Source organism: Urtica dioica, chromosome 7 (assembly GCF_054948205.1).
Source record: "Urtica dioica subsp. dioica isolate 48M chromosome 7, U.dioica_male_clone48M_v1_H2, whole genome shotgun sequence".
Lineage (NCBI taxonomy): Eukaryota > Viridiplantae > Streptophyta > Magnoliopsida > Rosales > Urticaceae > Urtica > Urtica dioica.
Window position 1 is genome coordinate 46,802,791 of NC_142762.1, and position 22,914 is coordinate 46,825,704.

Below are 22,914 nucleotides of genomic sequence, written 5' to 3' on the forward strand. Positions count from 1 at the left end.
TTCTCAATTGTCTTCCAACTATTCTCAAATTCTCAATTCGATAAAATGTTCAGGTTTATTGCCACAATTTACTTTATATTTATTGACACTGTACTACATTTAGTGCTAGCTAGCTGCCTTCAACTTCCCTTTATTTATTTTTATTTTTCTTCCGAGGTCTGCGTAGTGTGTACTTAGCAGATGATGACTTGTGTAACTAGTGTTAAGTCAACGTTAGACTTACAGCCATCACTAACCCGCATAATTCAACTGCATTAAACAGAAAACAATAAATTAATAATATAACCGTAACATCATTAGTGTCGAGTCTCATCTATAAACTCTATCTAATATCAATAACCCACGATGTCAACTATTTTTATTTGTAAGATGTAAAATTGATTGGATTCCATATAAATGAATTTCATACTTGTAAGAACTAGGTCGATTGGGCTAGACCAATGTTCAAAATATCGGGATATATCGGTGATATATCGCCGATATATCGTTTTTTGAAGAGTCTCGGTAAAATATCCGTTGTAATTGTTATCGTTTTATAAATATCGGTAAAATATCGATGATATATCGACAAAATATCGTTTAGTTAAAAAATCCAAAATATCGACAAATATCGACAAAATATCGTCCAAATTTGAAAATATCGTTGTTTATTTATTTTTTTATTTTATTTTTTTATTGATTATTTCTTATTATTTATACATTTTACTTATTAATTTTACTTAGTATAATGATATTATCAATATTTCTTTATTTATATTTTATTATACATATAAATATATGTATGATACATAACGTATTATATATATAATATCTATACTAAATTACTAATAGACTAAATAATTAAATATATAATACTATTCTTTTTTTTTTTATTATTTTAAAGAATATTTGTAATGTAGTAGAAAAAATATTACAATTTCTTTGAAAAAATATTTTATTACATTTTTTAATATTGAGAAAGTAATGTAAATATTAATAATGTATATCTATAAGAAAAAAGTTATAGCTTATAGGTATATTTTAAATTTGATTGTTTTATTATAAATTTAAAAATATAAATAGTGGTACATATTTTATTATATTTTGTTATAAGATTTTTGTCGATATATCCGTCGATAATCGATATATCATCGATATATCACCGATATAATCGGTAGTCGGTATTAAAATTGTTATAGAATATCCGTCGATATATCCGTCGATACTTGATATATCCGTAAAATCAGAACCTCGGTATGAGTATCGGTATCGATATTTTGAACATTGGGCTAGACTATGGCATTGGATATGATAAATTGTGGTTGTAAATTGTAATAAATAAGTTCACCCACATTTTTAATAGTGAAGAAATTATTATAAGAGGTGTGCAGAGTGAGGTGGCAATTGGCAAGTGATGAGACGGGGCATGATGGGCTCCACTCTTTTTTTTTTTTAAATATTGTATTATATAATTATATAAGCATTTGATAGTGTTCGAGTTTTCCATAGTACACACTAACTCAACGTTTACTCGTCGATGTACATTTCGCTTTGATCAGAAATTAGAGGTACTCACACAGATTGCTTGCACATGAAGTTACTGCAATGGTTATCTTCGTAAGTCGTTCAAAAATTGATATAACAAAATATATATATATGATAATAAAATATACCGAAACTAAAATATGCGCATTTGTAATTAATAACAAATCACACCTACATTCACAAAATATATCGAGTCAAAATACTTAAACTATCTTTTATAATTTTTCTAACAAATATTTATGATAAAATATATATTTTCAAAATAAATATACGCATTTACATAATTAAGTATATAAATATCACACTCATTCTATGAAAATGGTACTCTACAAAATAACTAAAGATCAAAAAATGATTTCTTTGTTTATTATTTTTTAAAATATGTTTATATCAAGATGTTTATTTTGATCATTTTCTATAATCATATTTAATCGAACGCTAAATCTAATATTTTTACTACCAACAAAAACTAACTTAAAGATTGGTGCCAATATCTACAGTTTCAAAGAATGAAAACTTGCTAAGTCATCTGGAGTATTTTTTTAATTTTATATACATAGAAAATTATAATAGTCATCCAATCTTATGTGCGACATTATTAATTTTATATATATTAGCCCCTGAAGAAATTTGCAGGCTGCATTCCTCAATCATACTACGAGCTATGTGTCTATTGTTAAATGAAATCATATTTAATGTTCAAATTAATCTGCTTAACAATATTTGGTTGACTTTTTATATATAATTCGTTAATGTCAATTCAAATGTGCAACTCAAAATGAGAGAGTTCAGCCAATGTCTGAAATTGAAGTTCCAATGGTAACCACATAGGGAGGACTACAATTTCTAAAAGTAAATATATGTTTTTTTTTTTAATTATTAGAGCGCTCTAAGTAAATAGTCAAATTAAAACGTTGAAATTTTAATTTAACCAACATTTCATAAGTTTGATATAAATAGTCATATCATAATGTGACAAAGATTTTAAACATGTAAAAAAACATATTTTGTTTTCAACTTTCAAACGTGCACATTACGAGTTACTCTGAACGAAACCATTTTACTCCAATCACACACTCATCTACGATGATTAATTTCAGGTGTAATTCAAATACCTTCAAGTATAAGACCATTGTTAGTAATACCAATAGCCAAAAAAAAAAAAAAAAAACACTCATTACATTTCCAGTGTAGATTTTTTATTTTTATTTTTCCTTTCAAAACCAAGGCTTTCATATCCGACGCACGTTAGATGCTCCCACTCTAGGGAGCTTGACTTTCAAACTTAACTGAAACACATGTGAGTGACGTTTTTTGGGTACGTATTATTCAGGTCAACTGTCACTCCTTGTTCCTTTTATTTATTTATTTTCGTTTAGTTTTCATTAATGCTGTTGGTTGGGGGAAGATCCGCAATGTGAAATACTTCTGCGGTCAGCAATACCATCATCAACCTATCATCACAGTAATAATATATATTCTGGGATTTTTCAATTAAAGATATTCGTAAGTAATAAACGTTGGTCAAAATGTCAAATAAGTGTTTATATCAAATCATGCAAGAGAAAAAAGAAAATCAAAACACCGTGCATGTGCCCGTACATATATTCCCAAATATGCCCATCATATGTCGCGTGACTACAAAACTACCAGTGTTACGAAGCTATATATATAAATGCTTTTAATTCCATATAATCCATGAATCTAAAAGTAAAACAAGCACACCCTTAAGAAAACCGAACCCAATTATTGTATTAAACCGCCGTTACAACACTACACAAATACAACACACCAACAGATCTCTGAAACCCCTTTCCTATCTTTATAAGTCACCCCTGTCTTTCTATTTCTAACCCTGTGTTTCCAGTGATCCTGAGCTAATAAGCAAAGCCATGGTCGTGAATGGTACTACTCTACATACGTTATCTATATTTCCAGTTTACAAAACACTATACGTACCGTGTTAAAGTCGACATACACATATGCCTAAAACGGTATGAAGCAGAGATACTTCTTCTTCTTCGCCTTTCTCTTCCTTCCCGAAGCTGCCGATTTCACATCCTCGTCCGAGACAGCTTGATGATCTCGAGAAGTCGATGGTCTTCCCTCGTTCCCCGAATCAGACCCCTGACTTTTGCCCGAACTCTCGACCTTATCCGAGAGCTGTCTCTTGATTTCTGGCTTGTCTTCGCTTGGTGACTCGTGAGCTGTACCTTTAACCAACCACATGACATAAAAAAAGATGACCCCAAAAACATAGAATTATATCATGGGAATGGAAATATAAATGGCATTGGAATATATATACCTTTAGCTGTAGAGGATGGACTAGGGACCATCTCGTTTGGCCTAGAAGATTCATCGTGGGCTTCCAAGTCTTGCATGAGATCGAAATCAAAGCATTCACCGGACGACATACTCATGCAGCTTGAATCCGAGCTAGAAGAACGTGACGCGGGAGCCTCTAGATCCAGAAGTTCTAAGTAGTCGCCTCCATTAAAACAGTCGTCCTCGGCTACAAAATCCGCACCATTATCGGCCACCTAAAATACATGGACAGATCAACATATCACATGTTTTGTCTATGTTTGTATGTATGAACTAATGAGTCATGAGCGGATCTCTATTTTCTGTTTTTATAAATATATTGCTGCAACACGGGAAATTAAGAGATCTCAGACAAGAAAATATGTTTTGACTTCGAATCAGCTAAAGAATTCAACAACATTTCTGCTATGTTATTGTGAAGGGTGAATTAATGGTATTTATGTACCTGAGACTTGCTAGTAGAGCTTGCCACTTGATCATTTTTGGCATCAGGAGAAATTGATAGGGCAATCGTTCGAGGCTTTTCATCAACAGAAAAGACATTGCAAAGTAGGCAAATTTCCTGCAGAGCCCAACCAACTGACATTATAGGGTGAAGCGGAACAGTAAAACTACCAAGTTAGATTCCAAATCATATAGGGTCAGCAAATCTGGCTTATACCTTATCATTAATCGGTTGAGAAGATATCTCTCGAGTAATCCAGTACTCTTGCATAACCCAATCGGTTTTATTCCCAAGAGGAGGTTGACCTTCAAAGAATTCAAGAGTGCTTCTCCAACCAGTAATTGAAGAGTTGTGGAATATTTTACTTGCATCCCCTTCGGTCCTCCAGTACCCAAAATCCGCGTCCTTCTTCGAGTCGGATCGAATCATGAACCAAACCCCTTCTGTACAAATCAAGAAATCGCATTCATTGTTATATTTATATAACAATGTATCAAGGTTTGTGACTAAAAAAATGTATCGAAGGTATACCAGGTAAAGCCGAGGGATGATCTTGGTAAGGATTAACGTCTGAAACCACATTACTTGAAAGTGACGTTCCATTCGAGATTCCGTCCAAGAACATGAATATTTCCTTATCCCCGCCATAGAGATCGGCATCACTGGCCAGAGAAGCCGCCGGAGGACACATGACCAGATTGAGATGACTCAATCGAAAAGAAAACGCTCTGTGAATCCTAGAAATTGTAGTTACAGAGCACATTAGATACTATATAGTTCAAGTATGGGATTAATCATGAATGGTTGGCATAGCCGAGACCTTTGTAAATTAAAGAAAAGGGAAAAGATTTCTCGTCCACTTATTAATCCCAAATTGAACCCGAGTCCAAGACGGAGAAGAAACTACACATAAATACCATAGAATTCTCTTTTCCCCCAGAAAGATTAAACTACATTAATAGTCGTAAATCCGACGAGACCAAGACTTTCAAAACTCAATATCGTCAAGGAATCAATTGTTCGAAACACACGATCAAATCACTAACAAGAATAATTCCAAATTTGATGAATGAAATACGGTCATGCTCACTAGTTGACTTAGGTGACACGAGTCTACGACTAAAAAATTCAAAACAAAAAGGCAATCAATCATCATAGTTATTTCAAAACCAAATTTTCGGTCTCATTTTCTCATCATCAGCCAAACAGAATTCAAGAACGCAGCCAAACGGACATAAATAAAACGTTTATGAGAAATTTGCAATCACAAGATAAAAATTATGGCGAACAAACCATCAAACCGTCGATGAAAAGTAAGTTACGCTAACCTTTGAAGAGAGAGCGAATCGTCTGAGTCGTAAATCTTTCACTCGCAGAACTCAGGACAAGATTCTGAGAGACACGTATTTATAGCCTCCGAGTCCACGAGAGAGAGAGAGAGAAAACGAGAGAGAGAGTCACAAAGCATAACATAACCATGGTTAACGCGCGAATAGTATACCACACTTTACTCTCAAATTTTTTTTCATTATTATTTTTTAATTTATTTTCGTGGTTTTTCTCTTATTGTTTTATATACTGAGCTACGGAAACGTGGTAGTACGTAATTTGCTGACTTCACATAAAAGTGGACCCCACTTCTCCTCACTCTTTCTTGGAAGCTTCTCTCCCGCATATTTCATTTCGCAATAACTCGTGAAAAATTGACGATATTTTGACCAAAGGACAACTCTGACTCGAGCTATCTGCATCTGGGTTTTTTTCTGGACACATTTGAATGGATAAATATACTAACGATAATTAGATAAGATTATTTAATATATTTGACCTTAGTTAACTAATGTTTCCTTACATCAAGCCTGTTCAAATTTTTTGACTCCAACCGTCGACACAAAGCAATGGGACTAAGAAACGTAAAAAAATATAATATATATTATGATGATTGAATAATTGCAAGCCTGAATACATGCACAGGTTTGTGGCTTTAGAATTTTAAAAAAATTGTTATAAATATTCACTAGGACAAGTTACAACCAAAGTTTGAAATGCCATTTTTGCTGCGGTTTCAACATCTTAATTTACGAAAAATTGACGAGCTGATTTAAACCGAACGTATGAATCAGAGCTCATGAGTTCGAATCCCATGACTCACTCAAATTTTGCTTATTTAATAAACGACATTTCGGCGAAAAAAACGACAAAAAACGAAAAACGATGATATTCGGCGAAAAACGACGACGAAACGAAAAACTTGCTCTTCGTCCGCTGTTGACCCACCGAAATGGAAATTCCAGCCGAAATTCTAAATCCGGCGACATTTGATTCCTTGATTTACTTACATCAAGCCTGTTCAAATTTTTGTCTCCACCTGTCGACACAAAGCAAAGCAATGAGACTAAGAAATGTAAAAAAAATATAATATATATTATGGTGGTTGAATAATTGCAAGACTGAATACATGCACATGTTTGTTGTTGCTTTAGAATGTAAAAAAAAAATGTGTTATACATATTCACTAGGACAACTTACAACCAAAGTTTGAAATGCCATTTTTGTTGCGGTTTCAGCTTCTTGATTTACAAAAAAATCAACAAGTAGATTTAAACCGAACGAAAAAAAATGTGAAAAAATGATAATCGATATGCCGTTTTCCATGGAAAACCGACAAACCGATTAAAAACTTAACAGAAAAAAAAATATGGCAAAATATATTTAATATAGGGTAATTAAGCTAAATGACCTCCCGAAAATAAGCAATTTATTTTTAGCCCACATTTAGTTAATTAATGGTAAATAGCCATTGAGATTTATTTACAGTCAAAATGGGACAAGATTGCCCTTTGTTATTCCCGCCCATTTTGTGATCACGGTTATTAAATGTCATCGGCTCAAATATTTGGTCATTAATGATGGCGAAAATTGAGGAAAGTCATTATAACCGTATCCATTCACACGCTATTTACTACTCTTCAGGAAAAAAAAATTTAAAAAAAAAGGATTTGGCTGCCATCAATGGCCGAGCCCGAGCATCCCCCTCCTCTCTCTCATCGTCATCGTCTTCTTCATCTCCTTCTCCTATCTTCTTTTTCATTCCTTGCGCGCCATCAATCGCCGAGACTGAACACCACCCGCGCGTGTTCCAGCCGAGAAAACGAGGACAGCCACGAGCCGCCGAGAATGTCGGACTGAGAGGAGACACCGGGAAACGACGCAGAGAGCACCAGAGAGTTGATTTCACAGCCATATATGGTTCTGGCCGTGCATGCGTGTGAAATGGCCTCCAAGCTCCGCGAGAGGCAGCACCTCCTTCAGGCCGCCGCCACCACTAATAATCACGACCACCACCACGTCACCACCGCCGTCAAAGCGTCACTTCGTCCTCCTCTCCGCGATCTGCGTCCAAGGTCCCGATCTGCGACACCGCGAAGAACAGTTTTTTTTTTTTGTTCATAGAAAACATATTTACAGTATATTTGTGTAAATAAGAAGCATATTTATAGTATATTCATTGTAAATACAAAACATATTTACAGTATATTCATTGTAAATAAGAAACATATTTACAGTATATTCGTCTAAATAAAAACTGGAAAAAATTATGTAAATATTTTGGACGTTCTAAAATATTTTGGCGGCCAACTGAGATCATGAATATCGTAATTGTAATATTTGAATTGTTTTCCAGAATAAAGTCAATAAATGAGGAATATTTTGCAGATTGAATATTATATTTTGCCACAAAAATAGAAATTGATTGCCTAAGGTCAACCGGTACCTATAACTACTTTCCTAATCGGTTTCCTTCAACAAAATTTTTTAAAAAAACTGCCTTATTTATTTAATTCGAAATTTGAAAAAAAAAACTGCCTAATTAATTCAATCTGCCGAATTAAATAAGGGCAAAAATGTAAACCTAATTTATTTAATAAGCTGCCACGTAAGCAATATGGCTATTTACAGGAAATTAACGAAAAATTGGCTAAAAATAAATTACTACACATTTCGTGGCTTATGCAGCCAATTATTTGTTTAATATATGTATAAAGAAAATGCATTGTGTATATAACCTTTTTTTTAATAAAAATTTGTATATATATAATATTTTATAAATGTGTTAATAATGTAAATATATATGTATATATATACACGTAAATATTGTATCATTTTTCTTTATATACATTTTTAAAATTATTTTTTTCTTTTGTCTTAAATTAAATAACATACGTATAATAAAAAAAACTAGACTAACACAAACACGAAATTAGTCAAGTAGTTAGCACTCCTAACTTGGAGCATCACGTCTCAAGTTCGATTCTTGGAGACCATGTATATTTTTCTTATTTAGACAACAAACGAAAACGACCAAAAACAAAAAATGACGACGAAACGAACAAAAATTTCCTTCGTCGGTCGGATTATAGCGGCGCCATCGCATAAAATCGGCGAAAAATCGTGGAAATTTTAAACCTCAACTACAAAATAAAAATACTAAATCTACATTTATATAAAGTTTTTTAATCGCTGACATTCTGAATCCCTAATTATAAATATTGACCGTCGGAGTAAAACATAAACTTAGTACATTAGTTAGATTTCGGTTTTATTCACTTTTATTTTTTTATTTGTCCATAACTAAATTAGATTCAGTTGTATTGTATAAGATGATTATCTGGTTTCATTCCCTTAAATGGCTAATATACCTCAAATATAAAATTAGGTAAGTAGCCAACTAAAATGTCTGTAGTTGCTATATAGTCAACGTTTCGTAAATCTTAGGTAAATAACTATGAAGTAGACGTGACATTCTTGCTTTGCCATATTTACCTAAAATTTACAAAACGTTGGCTATATAATAATGTGAAACCGTAAATATGGCTATATAAGTAATAATAGTATAAACATATAGACTTCTTTGCAACGTGGAATAAAAAAAATTATAAATAATATTACAAAAACAGTCAATTCATTTGCAAAGGTCACGACTTCACTGCAATTGTCATAAAACATACCAATGATTACTTCATTGGTGAAAATATTTAAGCACGGTGGTTCAATTGTTGGAAACAAAACATTTGTTTTTTTTTACAATAATTTATTTTTCATTCATTAAAGGACAAAAATAGTATGTTGTGAGAGAATGATTGGGAACATAGTTCCACATGAAACAAACACTAAGGATTTGAGCTCCTTATATATGTTCTAATTTATAATTTTTATTAAATGATACGGAGCATAGAAAGTGCCACTTGTCACTCTCTCGCACGCGAGCGCGGCGTCAGCGTTACGGTTGAGCTCGGGCGTAGAGGTTTTAGTGGCTCTTTGTAGGCACACTTATGGCGTGATTCGCGGGCTCTCGTGGCGGTTACCTTACCAACGGTCGTGTCCTCTGGCATATTGATTATTTTTTAGTGTTCGTTTGAACGAACAGTTGTGTCGTTTGGAAACGAACGGTCGTGTCATTTGCGACTATAACTGTTTTCAAACGAACAGGTGCGACTGTTGGTCGTTACCTTTTCGCGAACAGGTACGAATTCCTATATAAATCATGTGGGGTTTCTGGAATTTGTCACTTGCTTTTCAAACATATATATCTCTCTCTCTAAAACACGTTTTTCAGAAAATCGTTCTTGCCTACGTTCGGATTATACTGTGTCTTGGTGCAGTCAGAATTCAGGCTTGTCGTATCCTGCAGTATTCTTGTTTTTTACCTTAAAATATTTTCGAGGTGCAAGAAATATTATAAAGAAAGCGCATCTCATTTGGGATTCAAGCCCAACAGCTTTCAACTTCGAATTATTTCACGACATAAATTTTGTTGCTAAAGTAGGGTAGAGTATATTAAATGTGATCATAATATAGTTTGTGAAATAATCAGTCAACGATTTGAGATAACAACATTTTGGTGGGACAGAGACCAAAAAATCACTTGCTAATTAAGTTTAGTTTGCTAATTAATGATGCACTGTGGCTGTTAAAAAAAAACACTAGGGATATGGTGTACGCAGATCTCTCAATTCAAACATGTCCTATATTATTGAGGTCTAATCAATATTACAAAAAAATTACTTGAAACTTATTAAAATTTCAATTGAAACTATCCTTTTTTCACACGCATAAAAACCAGAAGCTCACTCCCATTAGGTGACTTTTTTTTATGAAAAAAAAGAGATTCAATATACTATTATGTAGCAAAATTAGTGGAGAAAATCTATTGTACAAGAACTTGATCAAAATTTTGTTTTGGTTCAAGTATAAAATAAATTATAGATTACAACAGCTATTAATGGGTACGTCTTAAACTATATTATGATACATATATTAAAGAAAATTGATATCATCACGTGTTGTCTAGTGGTTTGCACGACAAACCTGTAGCGGTTGGCTTTGAGTTCGGATATATGGTACGCATTTATTTTGCCAAAATCGAAATAAGCAAAAAGAATGACAAGGCGCAAAAATTAACAATATAAACAAGACAAAGGACATCGGACGAAAATTAAAAAAACGACGAAAATCGTTAAAAAGACAAAAAACTTAAACGACAAAAATTGTTAGAAACGACAGAAACATTAATAAGACAAACAATGAAAATCGTTAAAAACGACGGAAAATTTAATAAACAAAATTGTTAGAAACGACATAAACATTAACATGATATAGGACAAAAACGACATAAAATGAAAAAAGACGAAAATAATTAAAACAAAACAGAAAGCGAAAATTACGAAAAATCACTAGAAACAACAATAACATGAAAAAGACGAACGAAATAGGATGAAAACGCCAAAAAATGAAAAAAACACAAAAAATGTAAAAAAAAACAAAAAACGTTCATAGTGGTTTTAAGTGTGTAATTGGCATGGCCTGCTAATAAGAAGTAAGAAGAACTGAAACTGAGGTTACTTTCAAATGAGTAATAAAACAAGTGATCGGGAATTGATGTAACTCAAAATGAATGAACACATAATTCACTAAATTACATAGTATTTAAAATAATTCCTAGAATACCTTATAAATGGAATATTCCGACAAAGTTACTACTTCCTTTTTTCATGAATATTATTTTCGTTCTATAGCTATTGTTGTTTTCTATACAAATACATGAAGTAAATTGCATAATAATTCATAAGAAAAAAAAATGATATATCATAAGAAATGTTTAAAAATTGAGGTAAACCAAGTAATAGGAGAGTTGGGTTTTATGTTGAACCGGGTTACAAACACTCCGGCCCAATCCGCTTTGAATTCCACACGTAATGAGCTCAATATTCCAGTTTGATAATGGCGGGAGAGTTGCTTCAATCTCGCCGAGGAACCCTAACAATGGAGATTTCGAGAAACCGCGAAAAGCTCTCCAAGTTCTTTGATTCTGGAATTTACCGGTTCGAGGACTCAAATTCCTTCTTCATCGACCCGGTTCGTGTTCTCAACAATTCCTATGCGCGGTTTAGGGTTTGTCCTTCGAGATATTACTCCCGATTTTTCGAACCGGTGGATAAGGAGCCGAAGGAACCATCTTCAAATTCGAAGAAAAGGAAACGAAATGAGAAGAAGAAAGAGACACCTTACGAGCTCAATGAGAGAGAGCAATCAGCCGATCGCCGCCACCAGGTAATCGCTTCTTGGTTCTTAATCGTAGCGATTCTGAATTTCGCCGTTTTTTTGTGTGTGTTTTATATATATAGTGTAAACTATTGAATATCAGGAAGCGAAGCCTCTGTTATTGAAGGCCTGTGAGTCCATGCTTGGAGCGGATTATCTTTTGGAGTCTACGAGAGATTCGAGAAAGGTTTCGCGTTCTTCGCAGTCTCCTTGTAAAAGTGCTATTCAGCAATCTTTCGTTGATCTTGGGCGCGTTTGGCAAGCTCATTTGTACGACATTACTCTCAGATTTCATCGGAGTGGCAAATCAATTGAAAATGGAGGTACGCTTTGTTTCCAAAACCATGGAATTCGATACTGGTGCCGTGATGAACTGATAAATGAATTTGCGACGGGTATAGATTTTGGAATGTGTTAATGCAATTGTAAGGATTTGATAATTTTTTGATAATTTTCTTGTATCAGGTGGTCCTACCACGCAAAGCTATGAACGAGTTGTCCTTTTGTTTAATAACTTAGTCGTTAATGAGACCGGTGACGAAGTGGAAGCTGAGTTTATAGACACTCGCTACATTTTACCTCGCGATAGTTGCTTCTACATGGTAAATTAGTCTTTTCAATCCATGCTTTTACTTGAGATTCTTTACGACGCTGTTCTGAAATGTAGATTTTTACACTCTGTTGATTTATGCAGTCTTTAATTCCTTAGAGACAGATTCCCATTCTCTGCCTTTGAATCCTTGACTTACATTTTCTTCTTAATGTTTTGTCATGTGGATGGAAGTCTGATCTGAAGGAGGTTCACAATCTTATTCCTGGTAATCATTGGGTATGAAAGTTGGATATAATTCTACACAGTAGTTCTGCTATGTGAGTTGAGTAGTCCAGTTTTGTAGCTTACAAAATGTCTCGAATAAGTCTCTCTGCATTCTTATCTGATATTGTTGTATCAATTATCTTTTCTATTTTCTTTGTAAGCAGCCAAAAATGATTCTGGCTTTGATCTCATTGTGATTGATCCTCCGTGGGAAAATGGAAGTGCTCGTCAGAAGTCGAGGTGTTTATCATAGTTCTTAAGACTTTCCTACTTCATGAAAATATTTCGTGTTGGTTCTTCTTTTAGCTCGGATGATAATCATCTTCTTTAATGCTGTGTTGAGTCAGGTATCCAACTTTGCCAAACAGATATTTTCTTTCACTTCCTATCAAGCAACTTGGTCACAAAGACGGAGCACTTATAGCCTTATGGGTAACTAATAGGGAGAAATTACGCCGCTTCGTTGAAGAAGAGCTATTCCCTTCCTGGGGAGTGAAATACATGGCTACTTTTTACTGGTTGAAGGTGATCTCATTTTCCGTTTGAACTCTGAACAAAAATGACTCACCTTCATTTATTTATCTATTTTTGGTCACTGAGGTATTGTATTTAGATTTCCCGTTTCTTCTCAACTGTTTCAGGTAAAAGCAGACGGTTCACCGATCAGTGACTTAGACCTTTTTCATCACAGGCCATACGAATGCCTTCTTCTTGGACAGTGTAATACAGATGTGAGTTCGTAATCTTTAAGATCCTGATTGTGTTTAATATTTTTCTTGAATTTTATCTTGTTTACACAACACATTCTATTTCTATCTCGCAGGTCCTCGATTCCAATAAAACATCACGTATCAAAACAATACCAGATAACCAAGTTATCATCAGTATACCCGGCGATTACTCGAGGAAACCCCCAATTGGAGGTATTCACTCATTTCTCTTTGAACACAGTTCTTCCGTTCACTTGTCTGGGAAATAAATCCATTCTAGTTTCTTTGTCAACAAACGTGTCGGACTCGGGCAATTCCCTATGTTTTTCAATATTTGATATCTATGTAGTCAGCTAAGTAAAAAAATCGAGTCAAATGTTCGATACTCCAAAGAGTTCATTATTGTTGAGTGAAGTTAAAAAGACATTGGCTTATCTGAATTCTTTGTTCCAAAAATTCTTAGGTATCCTTAAAGAGTACGTCACGGGGCATGGTCCTAGTCGTTGCTTAGAACTGTTTGCGAGGGAAATGAATCCGGGTTGGGTTTCTTGGGGAAACGAACCTCTTCGCTACCAAGAGTCAAGCTTCTTCTATAATAACGAAGAGGCGAGAACTAGTAGCGGATCACCATTACATGGGGCCCAAGATTAATACTACATGGTGATGATCCTCAAACTACTTTTCCTCATCATGTAATCAAATTGGTTTTTATTTATTTTTTATTTTTTTCCCAAGTCTATCAGATGTTCTATCCATACACGTCTTTAACTCGGGACTGTTTTCGTAACGAAAAACTCTTTAACAGGCAAAGAAAAGAGGTCACGTCTAACAGGAAGAAGATATAATCAACTAACTTGGCACTATTTTTTTAATGTGTGTTTAGTATTTAGTTGTGCTCTGCATCTAGACTAGGGAGAGATGAGCACAGTTGATTAGATTTTATGAGGTGGAAATGAATTGGAGATATAAATCCAAAAGGGTATAGCACGCCTGGGGTTGGGCTAAGACGGGCCTAGCTGAAAGACATGTAGACACAAACTAACATCTCCACTGTGGGCTTTCACTTTGAAACTCAAGGGTGAGAGAGGATTAGAGAGAGAGAGAGAGAGAGACATTAAAAAAGCTGACTTGTTGTGGGACCCACAATCCCCTATTGGCAATTATTAGGTCATCAGAAACAAAACCGTTTTCACATAATCTCTCCACGCGCCTTAAGCCCTTTCTTACTCTGTCTTTATACCCTGCGGTCACCACCATCTGTGCACAGTCCCATATCACATCAAATTCCCCGCCCATTACTGATCCAACGGTCCTAATCATCATCTAGAGTAGCTAATTGCTTCTTCAAAATCCATTGATTCAATTCACACCACATGGAAAAGCGTGTTGTATTTTCAGAATATGGTTAATCAATCAGCAAATTGTCTAGGAATGATTGAATGAAACAGTCATAAAAAAAAGGAAACTATAGACATATTATTATTTTCTTAGCATTTAATACAAGAAAATAAGACATAGCTAAAAGGTAAAAGACCAGTCAAATGAGGTTTTAATTATATGAATTAAAAGCAGTCAAATGGTATGCCGGAACTTATTAAAGTGAGTGTTAACTCTATGGTGCACTCGCCCACAGGCTAGCGCATCCCAAAAATTATAAGCTTTATCTTTCTTTTTTTCGCTCTCATACCCAGAGGGGAGAGAGAGAGAGAGAGAGATTCTTCTAATACCAGCGAAGAAGCGAAAGCGCATTCCTCGTGAACACAACTCTATTCTTATTTTCCTCTCTCTCTCTCTCTCTCTCTCTGCTCTGTGTGTTTTAAGGGTGGAGATAAATCAGCTGCGACGCAGTGCGTGGTGGCCGGGAAAAGACTATGACGTCAGACGGAGCCACGTCGGCGTCGACGGCTCGTAGAAAGCCATCGTGGAGGGAGAGAGAGAACAACCGGCGGAGAGAGAGGAGGAGAAGAGCCATAGCGGCGAAGATATACACAGGTCTCAGAGCTCAGGGAAACTTCAATCTCCCCAAACACTGCGACAACAACGAGGTCTTGAAAGCTCTCTGCGTCGAAGCTGGTTGGACCGTCGAAGAGGACGGCACTACTTATCGCAAGGTAATAATCCTCCCTATACACCCGAATCTGTTCGTAGTAGATCTGAACTTGCATTTCGCATTTCATCGCTTCCTCTGATTTCACTGTTTATCTGTTCCAAAAATGGAAAATTCGCCGTGTGTTTGTTTCCGGATCCTGTTCGTCAGTTGACCACGTTTTTTTTCCTTGCGATTTCTCTTTTGCTGTTTCACTAAGCTTGAGCGATACGAGTTAATAGTACTAGTCAGTCAATCTTTTGATCAAAACGAATATAAAAACGGAAATAGAAGCCTGTGCGAACTCTAAAAGATCTGTACTTGTTGTACCCAAGATCTCCAAAGAAGTGAAAGTGTGGGTTCATTCACAGGGATCCAAGGCACCCCAAAGTGACGTGGCGGGGACTTCGACGCGTGCGACGCCGTACGCTTCCCAAAACCCGAGCCCGATGTCGTCGGCGTTTCAGAGCCCGATTCCGTCGTACCAAGCGAGCCCGTCCTCGTCATCGTTCCCGAGCCCGTCCCGCCACGACGGGGCTTACAACCCGTCGAACCTCATTCCCTACCTGCGGTCCTCGCTCCCTCCGCTGCGAATCTCGAACTCTGCTCCGGTGACTCCGCCGCTCTCTTCCCCGAACTCCTCGAGGAACCCGAAGCCGCTCCCGAACTGGGAAGCCCTGGCGAGAGAGTCCATGGCCTCCTTCAACTACCCCTTCTACGCCGTGTCCGCTCCGGCCAGCCCGACCCGCCACCATAACCATAACCACCACCACCACCACCTCCAATTTCCGGCGGCCACGATCCCCGAGTGCGACGAGTCCGACACCTCCACCGTGGACTCCGGCCACCACTGGGTCAGCTTCGGGAAGTTCTCCGCCGGAATGCCGCCATCTCCGACGTTCAACCTCGCGAAACCGCCCGTGCCCGCCAAGCCGGTTCCGGCGGGAGCTCCGGCGGGGCCCGGGAAGGAGTTCGACTTCGGGGGCGGTCCGGTCAAGCCCTGGGTTGGGGAGAGGATTCACGAGGTCGGGTTGGAGGATTTGGAGCTCACTTTGGGGAACCGAAAAGCGGCTCCGAGTTAAAAAAAAAAAAAAAAAAAAAAAAAAACTCTTTGCTGGTTTGTCAATGATCTTTGGGTTCCTTCAAGTATTGAATTCCATTCGCATCATATTTCTATTTTTTTTTTCCTTTTAAAATCATGGTTAATCCATTTTGAGTTTGAATTGTTTTTGAGTTATTATGATCATGTCATGTAGATATTATTGCCATTACATACTCTCGGAACCCCCATAGAAATTATAAGAAGAAGAAAAAAGATATACTTGTTATTGTTATTATTGAAAAAGAACAAAAGAAATCGTTTGCAATCAGCCAATCAATCAATGGCCAATATATATATCATTCAAGTGGTTTGAGTGTGGATTGTGATTCTTCCCCCTTGACCAATAAATGGGGGCCTTCTTAATGACAAGCCATGTTCATGGTCCCTCGCTGCTATACTATATTAAGATGTGAGAGAAGATTACAGGGCTTTCTTTATGTTCACAAGTGTTGGTTTTATTATTACAGGTATAACGACCTTTAGGGCAAGCCATTTGAATTTGTTGCCTTCTGAGGCAGGTTTCTTCTGTTGCCTCATTTCATGTATCGTTTACTTTTTATACCAAAAGCACCAACATTCCCACGAGTTCCCATACTCTCTGTCTCTCTCTCTCAACAATTATTCATCACGTGCTACAACATACTCGCACTAAAAGATGTTATTTACTAACTTGAGTGGTTTATCTGATTATTGCCTTGATTAATAGAATGTTGAGTAAAGTAGCGACTGATTTTATTAAAAGAAAATGGCAAATGATGAATATAGCGAGTTACACAGAAATCACTAACACACTGAGAGTAAAAAAAAAAAAAAAAAAACCCTTCTAACTTGTCAAATCAAAACCCAAGAACACAAACTAACACGACTAAAAAGCTGCACAAACCTACAATTATTATTATTACAATAGTTTTTTTAAGATATCTTAGTCATGGGGATCGGTGTGATTGATTAGTTAAGTAGCTGAATGATTAGTGGACACAGTCAGTTTCAGTATCAGATGATGATAAGCTTGCCTTGCCGAGAAGAGCTTCGCACAGTTTCTCTTCTTGCTCTCGTGATTTCTCGGCATTAACGGCGTCGTTGCAGCAAAGGTGGTATCTGAAGCAGGCTGTGAGGTGGTCGTTGACGATGCCCGAGGCTTGCATGAAGGAGTAGATCACTGTGGGTCCCACGCACCGAAAGCCTCTCGCCATCATGTCTTTGCTGATGATCTCTGCTTTCGGGGACTTGACCGGCACTTGACGCGCGTACCGAAGCCCGTTCCTGATGGGCTTCTTGTTCGTGAAGCCCCAACAGTAATTGCTAAAGGAGCCCAACTCTTGTTGAACCTGCAAATGGATTAGATGAGACAATCAATCATTCATTCATTTCATTCTATTCTTCATCACATGCCAACATTTATTCTTCTTTTTGGTACTGAGCTAATAATAATAATAATAAGGATTTTTCCTGAAAGAGAGGAAAGCTTTCCATTTCAGATAAACACACATTCCGCACTTGATGCTCTGCTCTAGATGGCATGGCACTCAATAAACAAAGGATTCCAAGTTATGTAAGTGACTTGAGTATTTTTACCTTGAGTATTTGCTTTGCATTTTCCACAATAGCACGAAGCTTTGGTTCGGATAGCACGAGATTTCCGTTCACTTTCAGAGACATCAGCTTTTTCTCGGTGAATTGAGCAATGGAAGATGGATCGAAATTATAAAATAATTTCCTGCAAAAAAAGGGGGGTTCAATTGATATGATAAGATCAAATATGTGAATATATGCCCTTTGTTTTTCTTCTCTTAGTTTAGGAAGTCCATGAATTATATACCTGAAGATGTCCCTTTTGCTTAGAATTGCCGGCCAAGAGAGTTCAGCTAAAGCCTGTGAGAAGACGAGCAATTCGAATAGTTTCTGGTCTTCGTGAACTGGAACGCCCCACTCTTCGTCGTGAAATGAAACGTATAACGGGTCTGTTTCGAGAGCATCAATCGTGTCATATAATAGAACCAGAGTGAATATAAAATCTCATTTGAGTAACAAGCATTATCACATCCGTGATCTTGGTAGATTTAAGGTTCTTGGCCCACAAACACCAACAAACTCGTTGGTAGTAAACTTAGATTTCTTACTTCACGTGCTCTAAAGGACACACTTAATGAACCCAAATACACAAAATTGGCATACAGGGTATTATAATGCGTGGTCTTAGTTGTAACCACGCTGTCTAACTAAAAAACATTAAAATGTTCAGCGTTATGTATTTCAGGCTTCAGCTACACCAACACTACTATGCAGACTTAAATGATGTAATTCACCGACAATAATGTACATATTGCTCTGTTTATTCGTCTTTGTTGTGACAGTTCCGTGATTTACTACAATTAATGAGATGCACAAATAATATCTCACGATTAAAAAATATTATTCCCGCCATATTTTATTAAAGCCTAAATTATCGATCCAAAGCAGCATAGATTATTATTATGTATATAAAGAAGGAAAAAACACCTAACACAACTATATTTATATACATATGCTTTAGCTTTACTGTTATAATTTTCAATGCCGTTTCCTATTTACGATTTTCAATCTCTTCGAAATCTAATAACGAAACAAGATCGAATTTCACAAGGAAGAAATGTCTATCAAGTCTCAAATCAATTGCAAACCAGCGTACTTTTTTTCAATTTTTTTATTATATAAATACCAATTTAGACTTGCACTCTTTAACTCTTTATTATATAAAATTAATACGACAATTCGGGGGAAAAAAAGAGCTTAAGAATTTACCGGAGTTCGATGTGATCCAATCGCAGCGTTTAGGCGGGCCAAGAATCTTCGACGCCATAGGCGAGACTTCAACTCCGTCATGCACGGGCTTCACAGGCTTCAATCCCTTGCGCTTCAACATCGGAGTCGTCGTCGATTTCTTCGAGCTCACCGTCTTGGCCAGAGAACCGCTCGAAGAAGAGTCCGAAGAGCACGAACTATCAACCGAGACATTGCTCCGAACAACCGACCGAGGAACTTCCGAAACAGGCTTTCTCGCCGCCGTCACGGCGGTTCTCTGCGGCGTCTTGTTCTTCTTCAGACTCTCGGACTTGTCCGAAACCCTAATATCTCGATTACCTCCAGGACCAAGAATCGCTCGCGGTTCGCAGACCGGTGACTGAAGCTTCGTCGCCACAGACATTTCCGATGAATTTGAGCTCTGAGTATGAATGAACGGGGAGTTTGTTCTTGTGTGGCACTGGAGGTAAAATTGGGAGAGCAGACGAGGGTAAAAAAGTCAAAAGAGAAGGTTCTTTTGCGAGAATCGAAATGGAGCTGAGAACTTGGAGAACAGAGCAAGCATGGGAAGTGTGAGAGAAGATTCAGAGCGAGCACAAAACGACGAAATAGAAAGAAGGGTTTTTAAAACGAGAAAGAACTGGGGTAAGGCGACTTGTAATAGCCGGTGACTTTGCTTTCGTGTCGGTCGGGTTTACCGTTTCGATTTGAAAGGGACGTTTGTGGGTTCGAGCAAAATATCGATTTTACCCCTTCACCACTATCCTCTAATTAAACATCCATCGCATTTGGGGTGTGTTTGATTAGATCTAAAAGGAAAAGGAGTAACACAGAGACAAAATATGTAAATTAATTATGATATAAATGACACACTTTCAGGTAAATTGACACATAGTAAAAAAAAAAAAAAAAAAAAAAAAGTTACTCGTGTCCTTCTATGTTTCTAACGATATGTTCTAATTTCTCGTACAAAAAAAGGATCTTAGAGCATCCACAATGGTAAGCTAATGTCAAATTAGTTTACCATGCCACATAAGCCATAGCAAAATATAATTTATTTAAATTAAATCATCCACAATGGTAAGCTAATTTATCATCTTGTTTAAGTTTATCCCACTTGTCATTTTCTATTTTTGTTTATTTTTTTATTCAATTTCCATTTGTAAAAACAATAAAATAATTACCAAAATAGTGTATTGGGTCCCATGTAGTTTGCTTAAGCAATTAGCTCTATAGAGCTAATTTCACTAGCCAAACACATAGCTAAAATGCCAAATAATGATTAAGCAAATAGCTTAACATTTTTCATAATTGCAAGCAAGGCCTTAAATTGTTAAGCTAGGAACCATTAATGTTGCTCTTACGGTTTTTACCGTTACAATCACCAATCAGTCTAAGTCTAACCATCATATGGTTGTAAATGAATATTAAGTCAAGTGGGACCCACTACTAGAGAGCATAAAAATACACCACACTGGGTCGGAGCTAGATACATAGAGTTATGTATTGTGTTACTGTAATTTAATGACGGTGAGTGGATTTTAAAGTATTGATATTGGATATTTATATGAAATTACAAAATTTCAAGGAAATTACGAAAGGAAATGAGATAGCATTTGAGCTGATTTGTAATCCCTATGTTTTCGTTTGATCCTCTATGAAACATAACAATTTGAACCGCTGATTGTTGTGAGATGCTAGAAAAGCAAAAATCCTTACTGATGGGGATAAATTGATATTCCCCACCAAAGATTTTTCAGGCACTAATTTTAACATTTGTATTTCCTCTAGTGATAATTGTAATTAGCATTAATTTGTTTAAATTTCCCAAGTAAAAAGCAGTCAAATAATCTTTCGCTTTCCGTTTTCACAAACTTTGAGGACTGAATTAGTCAATGTGTCAAATAGCACATCATTTCAAGAGAAAAACAATATCTTTCCTTAAACCACAAGAAATGAAAATCTTTGGTGCACTAAAATGCATCCAATACTAGATTATCCAGAGTAATCCATCAAGTAAACTGTTGGTACTTGAGCAAAAAAATAAGTAAGCTGTTGGTAATATAATAATAAAAAAGTTCAAAGCGCTTGTCGTAATGGATAAACTATTGGTTTGAGAGTGAAATGCGACTAAGGGTTTGGTTCCGGTTTTTTATGCAGAATAAATAAAAAAGCATTAAAGCCAAAAACTTAGGCCAAGAGTCATAGTCGTTTGGTGATGTAAAAAGGGTTACGTGAAGGATATGGATTTTTTTTTTTTTTTTTTGCTAAAGAAGTTAGGGTCTTCCTTACCGTTGAGTGGAAGAATCCAAAGTTTGCTCACTCACCAGAACATAAAAGAAAGAAGCAAATTCTGCACTTAGTGCGTTTCTAACGGCTACATTTCTTTGACTTGGTCGCCTCACATAGATTCACATTCACATTCACTCCATAGGTCTGGCCTTGAGGCCCAAGTTTCTTAGCTATGGGCCGCTTGGACATTAACTGGCTACTTCGTTTTCTAAACATTTTCTTAGCTATATGCCGAATTCGAGGATTTAACCTATCGGAGTATTAGCATAGTATATTTGTTATTATTATATTTATGTAGAGTTATTTTAATGTTTTATTTATTTATTTTTTATTAGAGTTATATATCCAAATTATTGTATTTTCTTCTTATTATTCAGACACTTCATTTTCTCTCTGAATCCCTAAAATCTTCACGGAGTACTTCTAAACAAGATGATCACGGATTCCTTCTTTGTTATCCAAACTCATCTTGTTTATCTCCATACTACTCCCGATGTAGATATTTACTATATGAACGATTGCGGCCGTGTGAAAATATGAGTGTCATCGAGTTTTGCTGCCACACTTTTTCAACCTTCTCCCCAAGTTCCATCAAGTCTAGTCGGAAGTTAGTTTCACTTTCATGTTGTAGATAAGTGAGCTAGCCGGGGACGGAGGCAGATACTGCCTAGGAGGGGCTGACTTATTCTTAAAAAAAAATTTACCTTAAAAATTTGTAGAATAACCCCCATAAATATTTCTTACATCCCCCCTAATTAACTTTTCCGGTTCTGCCCTTGGAGTTAACTACTCTTGTCCAAATAATAATCATTATCACTCTCATATACTTAAATGATAAATCATTCGGTAAATCAATGGATATTTCAAATATTGCTTGATTAGTATCCATTTCAATACCAAACTAAGCATTATAACTTTCGGATTCGAAGTACTTTTTCATTGAATTATAAAAAAAATTGAAATTTTTAGCTATTTAAAAAAAAATAGCCAGCAACGAATTTCTTAGGCATTCTATTATTTTCCTTATCTTTTATTCTTCTTGTTTGTGTTTAACTTGAACTTAATCTCTAAATGGTCCCTAGGCCGAGCTTGGCAATGGGTACCTCCTTGCTGGCCGTCCTCAATCTCGAGGGAGGGACAAAGCTCGGAATTAGCCTTTATAGGACAAGCGATAGAAGGGTTGCCATATAGATCTCGTATTTGTGAGATGACACAGTCGAAAGCAGT

General features: G+C 36.2%; 4 protein-coding genes across 7 annotated transcripts; 2 read left to right on the plus strand and 2 right to left on the minus strand.

Annotated features, from left to right (window-relative positions):
- Window positions 1–3,095: 3,095 nt before the first annotated feature.
- On the minus strand, window positions 3,096–5,783 carry LOC149392272 (NAC domain-containing protein 101-like). Of its 3 annotated transcripts, none has more exons than XM_089620418.1 (6): window positions 5,626–5,783; window positions 4,829–5,025; window positions 4,514–4,740; window positions 4,298–4,414; window positions 3,833–4,067; window positions 3,096–3,731 (listed from the first exon to the last, which is right to left on the minus strand). In XM_089620418.1, the coding sequence occupies exons 2-6, from the start codon at window positions 4,986–4,988 to the stop codon at window positions 3,511–3,513; spliced, it is 960 nt and encodes a 319-aa protein (XP_089476544.1). In that variant the 5' UTR covers window positions 4,989–5,025; window positions 5,626–5,783; the 3' UTR covers window positions 3,096–3,510. The 3 variants fall into 3 exon arrangements, with proteins under 3 accessions (XP_089476544.1, XP_089476541.1, XP_089476542.1); XM_089620415.1 differs by having other exon boundaries at window positions 3,096–3,737; window positions 5,626–5,782; XM_089620416.1 differs by having other exon boundaries at window positions 3,096–3,737; window positions 4,829–5,034; window positions 5,626–5,751.
- Window positions 5,784–11,572: 5,789 nt separating this feature from the next.
- On the plus strand, window positions 11,573–15,030 carry LOC149392273 (Methyltransferase MT-A70 family protein). Its single transcript, XM_089621272.1, has 9 exons — window positions 11,573–11,908; window positions 12,003–12,222; window positions 12,365–12,501; window positions 12,684–12,717; window positions 12,881–12,956; window positions 13,064–13,241; window positions 13,358–13,447; window positions 13,540–13,639; window positions 13,890–15,030. The coding sequence occupies exons 1-9, from the start codon at window positions 11,579–11,581 to the stop codon at window positions 14,075–14,077; spliced, it is 1,353 nt and encodes a 450-aa protein (XP_089477398.1). The 5' UTR covers window positions 11,573–11,578; the 3' UTR covers window positions 14,078–15,030.
- A 65-nt stretch (window positions 15,031–15,095) lies between these two features.
- Window positions 15,096–16,783, plus strand: LOC149392274 (protein BRASSINAZOLE-RESISTANT 1-like). 2 transcript variants are annotated; one of them, XM_089621274.1, is made up of 2 exons: window positions 15,096–15,537; window positions 15,848–16,783. In XM_089621274.1, exons 1-2 carry the CDS (start codon window positions 15,298–15,300, stop codon window positions 16,592–16,594), a joined length of 987 nt encoding a protein of 328 aa, XP_089477400.1. In that variant the 5' UTR covers window positions 15,096–15,297; the 3' UTR covers window positions 16,595–16,783. The 2 variants fall into 2 exon arrangements, with proteins under 2 accessions (XP_089477400.1, XP_089477401.1); XM_089621275.1 differs by having other exon boundaries at window positions 15,100–15,537; window positions 15,884–16,783.
- Window positions 16,784–17,324: 541 nt separating this feature from the next.
- Window positions 17,325–20,106, minus strand: LOC149392275 (DNA glycosylase superfamily protein). Its single transcript, XM_089621273.1, has 4 exons — window positions 19,396–20,106; window positions 18,434–18,575; window positions 18,190–18,331; window positions 17,325–17,942 (listed from the first exon to the last, which is right to left on the minus strand). Exons 1-4 carry the CDS (start codon window positions 19,796–19,798, stop codon window positions 17,583–17,585), a joined length of 1,047 nt encoding a protein of 348 aa, XP_089477399.1. The 5' UTR covers window positions 19,799–20,106; the 3' UTR covers window positions 17,325–17,582.
- Between the last annotated feature and the right edge of the window lie 2,808 nt (window positions 20,107–22,914).

What these genes read in the sequence shown, in the direction of transcription:
- LOC149392274 (XM_089621274.1), top strand. Translation starts at nt 15,298, where the DNA reads ATGACGTCAGACGGAGCCACGTCGGCGTCGACGGCTCGTAGAAAGCCA. An exon ending in ACGGCACTACTTATCGCAAG is followed by an intron (nt 15,538 to 15,847) that starts GTAATAATCCTC and finishes GTTGTACCCAAG; the next exon opens with ATCTCCAAAGAAGTGAAAGT.
- LOC149392275 (XM_089621273.1), bottom strand. Translation starts at nt 19,798, where the DNA reads ATGTCTGTGGCGACGAAGCTTCAGTCACCGGTCTGCGAACCGCGAGCG. An exon ending in AGCAAAAGGGACATCTTCAG is followed by an intron (nt 18,332 to 18,433) that starts GTATATAATTCA and finishes CTTTTTTTGCAG; the next exon opens with GAAATTATTTTATAATTTCG. An exon ending in ATGCAAAGCAAATACTCAAG is followed by an intron (nt 17,943 to 18,189) that starts GTAAAAATACTC and finishes ATCCATTTGCAG; the next exon opens with GTTCAACAAGAGTTGGGCTC.
- LOC149392273 (XM_089621272.1), top strand. Translation starts at nt 11,579, where the DNA reads ATGGCGGGAGAGTTGCTTCAATCTCGCCGAGGAACCCTAACAATGGAG. An exon ending in GGTTCACAATCTTATTCCTG is followed by an intron (nt 12,718 to 12,880) that starts GTAATCATTGGG and finishes CTTTGTAAGCAG; the next exon opens with CCAAAAATGATTCTGGCTTT. An exon ending in TTGGACAGTGTAATACAGAT is followed by an intron (nt 13,448 to 13,539) that starts GTGAGTTCGTAA and finishes TCTATCTCGCAG; the next exon opens with GTCCTCGATTCCAATAAAAC.
- LOC149392272 (XM_089620415.1), bottom strand. Translation starts at nt 4,988, where the DNA reads ATGTGTCCTCCGGCGGCTTCTCTGGCCAGTGATGCCGATCTCTATGGC. An exon ending in TCATCCCTCGGCTTTACCTG is followed by an intron (nt 4,741 to 4,828) that starts GTATACCTTCGA and finishes TGATTTGTACAG; the next exon opens with AAGGGGTTTGGTTCATGATT. An exon ending in CTCAACCGATTAATGATAAG is followed by an intron (nt 4,415 to 4,513) that starts GTATAAGCCAGA and finishes TGGGCTCTGCAG; the next exon opens with GAAATTTGCCTACTTTGCAA.